General features: G+C 44.4%; 1 protein-coding gene across 3 annotated transcripts; it reads right to left on the bottom strand.

Moving 5' to 3' along the window:
* Positions 1 to 4,555: 4,555 nt before the first annotated feature.
* On the bottom strand, positions 4,556 to 7,314 carry LOC116747438 (nucleosome assembly protein 1-like 1). Of its 3 annotated transcripts, XR_004348040.1 has the most exons (3): positions 7,279 to 7,314; positions 6,053 to 6,272; positions 4,556 to 4,754 (listed from the first exon to the last, which is right to left on the bottom strand). XR_004348040.1 is itself a non-coding variant. In XM_032619584.1 (2 exons), exons 1-2 carry the CDS (start codon positions 6,328 to 6,330, stop codon positions 5,040 to 5,042), a joined length of 318 nt encoding a protein of 105 aa, XP_032475475.1. In that variant the 5' UTR covers positions 6,331 to 6,498; the 3' UTR covers positions 4,556 to 5,039. The 3 variants fall into 3 exon arrangements, 2 of the variants coding, with proteins under 2 accessions (XP_032475475.1, XP_032475476.1); XM_032619584.1 differs by lacking the exon at positions 7,279 to 7,314 and having other exon boundaries at positions 4,556 to 5,079; positions 6,053 to 6,498; XM_032619585.1 differs by lacking the exon at positions 7,279 to 7,314 and having other exon boundaries at positions 6,053 to 6,495.
* Positions 7,315 to 9,704: the final 2,390 nt, after the last annotated feature.

Genomic DNA, 9,704 nt, shown 5'->3' with positions numbered 1-9,704 from the left:
CAGGAATCTGGCATGGCCAGAGTTGGGTTTTAGGAAGGTTGACTTAGCAAGTACATGAAGCATGTATCTGTGGGGAAAAATACGGAGGTAGGAGAAGGTTAGGAGACTAGGGCAAAGTTCAGGCAAGAAGTGATGAAGGTAATGATACTAAGAGTTGGCAAGAATGTGGAACAAATAGAAATCTCATCCTCTGCTGAGGGGAATATGAACTAGTACAACCGTTTTGAAAGATAATTGGTGTTACCTAGTAAGGTTGAACGTGGGCAGACCCTACGACCCAGGAATTTCATGTTTAGGCCTATACTGTAGATCAGGGTTTCTCAACTGTTGACATTTTGGAAAAGATAATTCTGGGTTGTAGAGAACTGTCCTGTGCATTGTAGGATGTTTAGCGGTATCCTTGGCCTCCACCCACTATATGCCAGTAGCACACCCTCAGTTACGCCAACCAAAAGGTTTGAGACGTTATCAAATGTCTCCCTGGTTGGGGTGGAGGGGGCAGTGCGTAAAATTGCCCTCAACTGAGAAACTCTTTTCTGTGGGCATAGCGGGATATGAATGAGAAAGTTCATCGCATAATAATTTGCAAAAGCATGAAACTAGAAACAAGTGACATGTCCATCAACAGGAAATAGACACACTGTGGAATTTTCATATGATGGGTAAGTATACAGCAACGAAAACTGATTACTACAGTTGCACCCATGAAAATGGAAAAATACCACAAACGCAAAATTGCGGGGGTAGAGAAAGAGCAAGACAAGTAATACATCTAGTATAATTAGATCTACATAAAGTCGAAAATGGACAAGAAATAACATTATTTAAAGGAACATTCCTCTGCAGTGAATGTATAAAAAAGTGAATTATTAACAAAGTTCAGGATCGTGGTTACCTCTGTGAAGGAATGAGGGGAGGAATCTGGAAGGGCACAGGTGGACTTCCAAGGCATTAGCCGTGTTCTAGTTCTCAAGCTTGGTGGTGAGTACACAGGTTTTTATGTTATTAAGATACACCTTACATATATGCTGTATTATCTTTTGTATACAAGAAACAGTTCATAATTTGTCAGGAAGTGATGTCGTCTAAAATAAGGCAGGAAAACGGAGAGGAAGGCAGCAGAGTAAATAACTGGATGAGAGACAGAGACAGACAGGGAGAGAGAGGGAACAGCCAACTTTCAGGTGCCTCTTAGAATTGTTTTAAACTCATTTTCTTCATAGATTTGGGGATGAAATCAATTCCTTATCTATAAACACACATAATTCATTGCTCAGACTTCTAAGAAATGTACATTTTATGCCTCAGAACCGATCCTACTATATGATGTGATTCACAGGACTGGATAATACCACATTTCACAAAACACCATTGTCTGAGAATCCTGCCCTGTTAGACTTGTAAACGTCTACTCATTTGTATTCCTTGGAGTTATAAGCATCTGAAACTAGGCGGCTTAGAGTAAAAGTGATTCTTCATCACTAACTTTAGTGTCATTAGCATAACCCTAACTGGGACAGAACACTGTTTCCAACTCCGGCACTCACCCTACCCCTTTGTTTTTCTCCCAATTGTCACCTCTCAGGTAGTGGAATAAAAGGAGAGTTTTTGGATCAAATCCTTTCAGAAGATGGGGCCATAACCAAGGAAAATATCAGAATACCCTAACCTTTCCTGGACAAGGCAGAGAGGGACAAGACAGGTTGTTTCCTAGAAGAAGCACAAAGTTTTCAAGGCTGAAGGACTCACTGAAAACATATTTTATACATGTGGATACAGGAACACCCACAAACACCCAGAGAATCAGGAAAGGCAGGATTTGTCCCTGACCTGATTTAGGGACCGTCTCTCAGAGACTCAGAGAAGCCTGATATGTTAGAGCTACAGCAAACCCTCAGAGCAGCAAGCCTGAGCTTCCTCCCTCAACATGAGAGGCTTCAGGTGCATCCATGTGGATAACGTAGCCCACTTGTCCTGTTACCTGGATACGCAGCCTTCACCTCGTAGATACCTCCCAGCCCTGAGAGTATAACACTGACACTGCCCCTCAGCTCTCAGAAGCACAGACGCAGTGAAGAGGAACACACATGTCTCTTGGGGCTTGGGACATGGGGCCACCAGGGGAGTAAATTCAGGGCCCTAGGTAACTGGAGCTCGGTAAGGGCCAGGGACATGGACTCCGAGCATGCACCAAAAAGGCTTATCTCAAAAAGAGGTGTGCATGCGTTTGTCTAAAGTGAACCTCCTGGGACTTCCCTGGCAGTCCAGTGGTTAACACTCTGCTCCCAATGCAGGGGACACGGGTTTGGGGATCTAATATCCTGCATGTCACACGACGTGGCCAAAAATAAATAAATAAATAAATAAAGTGAGCCTCCGAAAATTCTTCAGCCCAGGGAAAGGCCTTTAATATTAAATATTAACTATAGTTAATACGCTAACTATATGCACACAGAAATACACACACACGCTCCCTGCTGGCATGGCATGAACCATACGGAACCAAAGAAATTTGAGGAGTTTCCAGGGACCCTACATGGATAAATTTCTACTTGCACTGTTCTTTCATTAAACAATGGCGACAAAAGGCCTTGTGCCTTTTGTTGTTGTTGTTCTAGCCATGAGGAATACTCTGTGTTACTACATGATAATGCATTTTTAAATGTCAACACCAGTGACAGGGGAAAGGGTTGTGGACACCTCACACTCACTTCACTTTAACAGACCTTTATCAAGCATTTACGGAGACGAAAACACAGTGCTTTAGGAGAGAGAAATCAATAAAAGCCTTTACGTTCCGAACAAGTCAGAAGCTCACACTTTAGGGAGCTGGGGAGATACACACATAAATAAATAATGTTAATCTACTCTCCATACGTGAGGAACTAGCATAGAAAACAGAAAGCGGTATTGATGCTAACTAGCAAGCTCTCAAGCAGCCTTAACTAAATATAGAAATAAGGCCTTCTACCCTCAAACCCCTGGTCCTCCCCTTCTCTGATCCTCTGCTCTGCTCAAGTACCACTTCACTTTTTTCCCTTAAAGAGTTTCCAGATACTAGGCCCATTTCCTCTTTTAATTTTCTTTAAATTAGGACATATTTCAGACCTCGACAAAGGCACAGAAAATGCTACACCCATGCAACCATCAGCCGTCTTAAGAAACATAAGCTTACAAATAAAATTGAAACCCAGTGTACCTCTCCCCAACTGAATTCTCCGTCTTTTTCCATAGATTTAACCAGTCTTAAATAAGTTTATTGTTCTCATACACACCTTTCTGCATACTACATATGTATGCATTACTCCTATGTATGCCTTTTACTACAAATAGATGTTATCTATAATCAACCTAGTAATTTTGCATGTCTTTAAACTTCATATGTGCATGGTATCATAATGCTTTTATCGTGTTGGAACTAGGTTTCTCCTTTATCTATTCGTCCCTTCCACTACTGAATCTTTGCCCCTTGTTATAAGCTGAATTGTGTCCCCGCAAAAGACATGTTGAAGTCTTGACCCCCGGAACCTGTAAATGTGACCTTATTTGGAAAGAGGGTATTTGCAGGTGTAATAAAGGTTAGCTGAGGTCATACTGGATTAGGGTGGGCCCTTAATCCAATATAACTGGTGTCCTTATAAGAAGAGAAAGAACACAGAAACAGACACACAGGGGAAAACACTATGCAAAGATGAAGAGAGATTGGAATCGTGCATATACAAGCCAAATGATGCCAAGGATTGACAGCAACCACCAGCAACTAGGAGAGAGGCATGGAACAGATCTTTCCTCCGAGGCTCCAGAAGGAACCAACCCTGCCGACACCTTGACCTCAGACTTCTGGCCTCTAGAATGGTGAGAGAATAAATTTCCGTTGTTTTAATCCACCTGCTTTGTGGTAATTTGTTACGGTAACCCTAGGAAACTAACACATCCCTCTGGGAGGTCTTTGTGTCTCAGGCCCCCGAGAATTGTAGTGTCTTCCTCAGTCCAGATCTCACCATCCTGTTCAGTTTACCTGCAATAGTACCAAGTCAGTGAATTAAGGCTGGTCCTACTGTGGGTATAGTTAAATGTTTTCCCCATTGCTCTAAAGCAGTGGTTCTGAAACTTTAGTGTGCTTCAGTAGCACTTGGAGGACTTGTAAAACCCTGATGGCTAGCAGCCTACCTTCAGAATATCCAATTCAGCAGGTCTGGAGCAGGGTCTGAGAATTTGCATTTGAAACACGTTCCCAGCCGAGGCTGCTGCTGCTGCTCCATGGCAGGCCACTAGCATCATCTGGTCTCCAGGCAAGCTAGGTCATCCATCAGTTTCTTTCAGTAACATATACCAGAGGCTGGGCCACAATCTCTATTGCCACACAAGTTGTTTATAATCTAATATTTTAATTTATTTGAGGTTGTTACAAAGGGATGTCAAACAGGCTTACCAAATATTTGAAAGAAATCCCTTTCAATGACAGTAAGGTGGGCCGAAATAAATAGAACCAAGATACATTGGAGTCAGTGTTATTTATGTAAAAAAAAAAACTCTGCAGCTTATTCATGTCAAACAAGCTTTTATTTTCAATGTGAACAATACTGTCAAATTTATCTGCCAAAGGTAAGAATAACGTCAGATGTCAGTTAATATCATTTTGGGATGTTGAACTTTGAAACAACATTTGTATTGTGGGCTAATGAAAACTAGAATATCCATGAAGAGCAAATTCTTCTTTTCTTTCGCTGTCCACTTCTTTTTATGCCTTCCAACTGTAGGGTGGGATAAGAGTCAATTAACAATTGAACACCAATAACACGCACCAGGGACTTTCTAAATAGGAGTCAATACTATGAACATCTGTTGGCTCTCCAAGGAGAAAACAAAACGTTTTTGTCTTGTAACACAGACCCTTGGTTGTCGGGGTTCACATCATTTCATCACACCAACCTCATCTCTCTCTTGCCAACCACTATAAATGCTAGCTTTTTTTCTTGAAAGGCCACTCTGTGATTTAAATGTCTTTCCACCTTAAGAGCCTATGCTCCTTACACAAATCATAAATCCCTTATATCCCCAGACCTCCGGTTCCCGTATCTGTAAAAAGAGAAAGAGGCTGTTATCAAACATCCGCAGGTGTAAAAATTAAGAAAGGGAGAAAGAAAGAGTGTGATACTGTGAGAGAGAGAGAGATGAGAGAGAGAAAGGAAAAGATGAATGGGTAGAGGAAAAAGAAACTAAGACTGAATTACCAACTCAGTGATAGCCAATAATCTTACTATGGCTAATTTTCGTTTCTTTTGAATAAAAAATCTAAATTGAAGTAATATTTGTGAATGACTCATGAAATGCAGTCTTATTTGAAATCCTTGACTTTTTACTACTTTGTAAGGAGTCACCTTCTCAGAGGCATTGTTATTTCAAGAGAGTCCATTTCTGTGGCCAGGTGATGAAGGTACAGCTAGAGCACAGCTTGGTCGTTTTAGCTGCTTCTCCTCGTGGCCACTCTCTAAAAATATAGGTCTCTATATTTTAGACCTCTAAAAAAATATAGGTCTCTATTTCCAGGTCTGATAAATTTCCCATCTGTAGTAGTCTTAAAGCTACAGGACAAAGGACTTGCGGCTGTAAATGAAATACATTTCAGAACACACTTCCTTCTATAACATCTAGAAGACAAGTACATTATTAACATTAAACTGTTTTTCCAAAATTAAATTTCATCAATTTTTCCGTATTTACTTTACAAAAATTATTAAAAACATGATAGCTAGCTAGTGGGAAGCAGCTGCATAGTACAGGGAGATCAGCTCGGACCTCTGTGACCACCTGGTGGGGTGGGATAGGGAGAGTGGGAGGGAGATGCACGAGGGAAGAGGAATGGGGATATAGGTATACTAGAGCTGATTCACTTTGTTATAAAGCAGAAACTAACGCACCATTGTAAAGCAATTATACTCCAATAAAGATGTTAAAAAGGTAAAAAGTTGATTAAGGATGTAAACAAAGCAAAACATAAAGCTGTTAGTAACAGGTATATGTCAGGAATGCTTGCACTATACAATAATACCTGCATTCTCCAGAGCTGCCCTCTGCTGAGACCATATCCAGCTTAGGTTCTTCTTCTGGTTTCTCATTTCCGTCCTGTTTCTCTTCATCAGCGTTTTCATACTGATGTTCACTCTCTTCTTTAGTGTCGAATGATACGGACTTTGGCATCACAAGGTGGTGGACAACATTTCCCGATTTAAAATCGGCAGCAGAATCTAGTTCTCTGCCCTCGAGAGGATCTGGAGAAGAGAAATATGTCAGAAAATAAATAAAAAAGTAAAAAGAATAGTTGGCCATGCTCCTACTGGTTGATACAACACTTCCATGGCCCTCGCACTTCTGCTGCTTGACAGTTTTCACAACATGTTCCCCCTCTTTCCAGCAGATCTCACACACTGCTGCTGATTATTTCTGGCCCTTTGGAGAAGGAATCGAAATCGTCTGATCCTGAGAGCATGTTTGTATGTTTCTGCCAGAACGTCACTGGAAAATGTTCACCCGATTTAAAGACAAATTCTACCGTGAAGCTCATTGATTCCTCAACCACTGAAAAGTGCCCCTGTGCCGTTTCATCATTTTCTCAGGTCATCCTACTGAGAATCTTTACATTTTTAGAAGCCCGTCAGCCAAAAGTGAGGTATGCCATTTGTTTGCCCCTCGGGTGGTAGAAGGCAGCATACTTTTTCTCAAGATCCTAAAGGTCTTTAGAGAACTGGGCTTCTACTTGTGCATATCGTGCCTGAAAGTTTCTGAGAGGTTTGACCCGCTGCCTAACCGCCAGAGGCCAGCGCTGAGCGCAGCCTGCCTTTGAGGCCGATGCCCCAGCAGGGGCTGCAAGGGCCTGAGGTCTGGGCCGCCCCTCGCCAGCTTCGGCCCCGTCGTTGGGTCCACACGCCGCAGCCTCCCAGGACTCGGAGGCATCAGCCAGGACCTCGCCCAACCAGAACTCGGCCTCTGCTGCCGCAGCTGCGGGTTCCTCTGCCTTCTGTGATGCTGCCGCTTCTGCAGGTTTCCGCGACTTCCAGGGCAGTATGCCCTCTGCCTGGTGCTCGCCTTCCAGCACCTGGTCCCCTCTCTCTCCTGGCTCCCTGGGCTCCCAAGCACAGCGTCTGACCACCGCGTGGCCGGGGTGGGGCCTTGCCAGGACACGGTCGTTATAATGAATACGGGGTCTAGAAGGGAAGGGACTGAACCCGCGCAGTGGGAACTCACAGGTATCCGCGACCACTTCTGCGCCCTCCTCACCATCCTCCTCCTCCTCTTTGTCCACATAATTCTCGTCATCTTCCTTGTATCTGTCTCCCTCCTCCGCCTCTTTGTTCTTCTCCTTGTCCTCTTTAGCCTCCTCTGCCTCCTCCACTTCCTCCTCTTCAGCCTCCTCCGCCTCCTCTAGTTCCTCCTCTTCAGCCTCCCCCGCCTCCTCCACTTCCACCTCTTCAGCCTCCTCCGCCTCGTCCACTTCCTCCTCTTCAGCCTCCTCCGCCTCTTCCACTTCCTCCTCTTCAGCCTCCTCCGCCTCGTCCACTTCCTCTTCAGCCTCCTCCGGCTCGTCCACTTCCTCCTCTTCAGCCTCCTCCGCCTCCTCCACTTCCTCCTCCTCTCCCTCTGCCTCTTCCTCCCCTTCTACCAGCTGTACATCCCAGTACTCCTCGACTATGGGCTGGGCGACCTCCTGCCCACCCTGCTCTTCCCAAAGGGCTCGCACTACCGCCTGTAAATCCCTATGGGCGGCGACCCCACGGCCCCTGACGTGCCGTTCTGCAAGCACAACTCGTCCTGGGACTGATACAGGGATGTTGCCCATCCCACTGCCTGCTATGTTCTGACCACCTGTGGCTAAGCCTTGCTTTTCTGTGGCAGAGATGGCAGGAAAGATGCACCAGTCAGTGCCTCAACCAGAGAAGTGATCCAGCAGCTAGACCTAGTTGGCAGAAATGGCTGCTGACGAGCTAAGTGTCGCTGCCGGCAGCAGAGCCTGTTGGGAGGGGGCGGGGGAGAGGGACGGGGGTGGTGGAAAGCAGACAAGATGGCGGCAGACAACAGAACAGTCTGTGATGGTGGCCTGTGGAGGACTCGTGACAGGAAGGGTGTGGGGGAGGGGCCCGAGGAGCAGCCAACCATAACTGTGCCTGGGAGGCCATTGGACAAGGTGGGAAAGAATCTGATAGGCAGTGACGGGAGCCACAACTTTGAAGGGTCAACAGAGAACTGCTTCCACCCCATCCCCCCCCCCCACCCCGCGGAGGGAGCTCTAAACTCATTGGCTGAAAGGCGAGGATTGACATGCCTGCGATTCAATGAAGTTTCAAGACCCAGCTTCTAGAGTTTGAGACCTTCCTCCCTTTCCTTCCAGGACTTTGGAGTCCCCAATTACCCTTTAAGCCCATGCATATCTGGTCTTTTTAATTTTACCAGTGCCAGCAAAACTGAAGTGTCCCCATATAGAGGCACTCTGCTACACAGGGTGAATTGTTCCCTGATTTCCACCTGGAGATGGCTGGTGCCAATAGGGGCAGAGTCATTAACAACTGTATAGTTAATATGTCAGCAATAGTAAAAAACCTACCAGAGGAGAAAGAAAAAAGAATTTGGACATTTTAACATTATTAAAGCTACTTAGAAAAAAGGCAAAGTTGAAATGGATGCAGACAGAACAGAAAGTTGCAGAAGTGTTAACAACAGGAGCTGTAAAGTATTTAATGAACAGCTGCCAAATTTCAAAGGAACAGGACCCTGTGGTTACAGACACCCTACCAACCCCCACGCCACCTCTTGTTTGTAGAAAAGCTGTAGCCGCCTAAGCCTTCTCTGAGTTCCAAAGTGCAAATTTAATCAGAGAATTGAGAAAATGCAGAAAAAAAGGAAAACAGTCAAGCAAGACAAAATAATAATAGTTTGGCCATACGACAAAGTCATGGACCCATAGTTCCTTCTCAAGGGCTATAGATAATAATCTGAGCCATATCCTTGAATTGTTTTGCAGATACTAAACCCTCCACCAGGTGGAAGAAGTTAACTGTGTGCTGAGCACAAGCGAGTAGATCCCAGACAGGTTGAAATCAGAATATTGATGTTAATTCCCAAAATACCACCCTGTTACCTCATCAGAAACTAATGACAAGGATATCGTTTTTTTTTTTTTTTTTTTTTCGGTACACGGGACTCTCACTGTTGTGGCCTCTCCCGTTGTGGAGCACAGGCTCCAGACGCACAGGCCCAGCGGCCATGGCTCATGGGCCCAGCTGCTCTGTGGCATGTGGGATATTCTTGGACTGGAGCATGAACCCGTGTTCCCTGCATCGGCCGGCGGACTCTCAACCACTGCGCCACCAGGGAAGTCCCCCAAGGTATCATCTTTATGTACGTTGTACAAATTCTTGTAATCATTGTTCATTTTATATTTTGTACCAACGTGAAAGAAAAAAATTCTCTCTTACTCTCTCTAAATTAATCTCAGTGTAGGCATTGATAGATAAAAACCACCAATGACAAAATAACATGTTTATTGAGATGCATTTAACACAAAATTTACATATTTTAGTTGGAAAGTTCAGTGATTTTTGTAATAAAGTTACAAAGTTATGCAACCATCACCACAAACTATAACTTCTATTCAATTTCAGAAAATTTCCAACACCTCAAAAAGATCCTCTGGGCCCATTTGCAGTCCA

Source organism: Phocoena sinus, chromosome X (genome assembly GCF_008692025.1).
Source record: "Phocoena sinus isolate mPhoSin1 chromosome X, mPhoSin1.pri, whole genome shotgun sequence".
Classification (NCBI taxonomy): Eukaryota; Metazoa; Chordata; class Mammalia; order Artiodactyla; family Phocoenidae; genus Phocoena; species Phocoena sinus.
Note: the sequence above shows the minus strand (reverse complement) of the source record. Positions and strands in the feature narration are given on the sequence as shown.

Excerpts from the sequence above, each read along its gene's own strand:
- LOC116747438 (XM_032619584.1), bottom strand. The coding sequence starts at position 6,330 with ATGGCCAACTATTCTTTTTACTTTTTTATTTATTTTCTGACATATTTC. Across the intron at positions 5,080-6,052 it reads GGCAGCTCTGGAGAATGCAG|ATACGGGAACCGGAGGTCTG; the intron begins GTATTATTGTAT and ends CTCTTTTTACAG.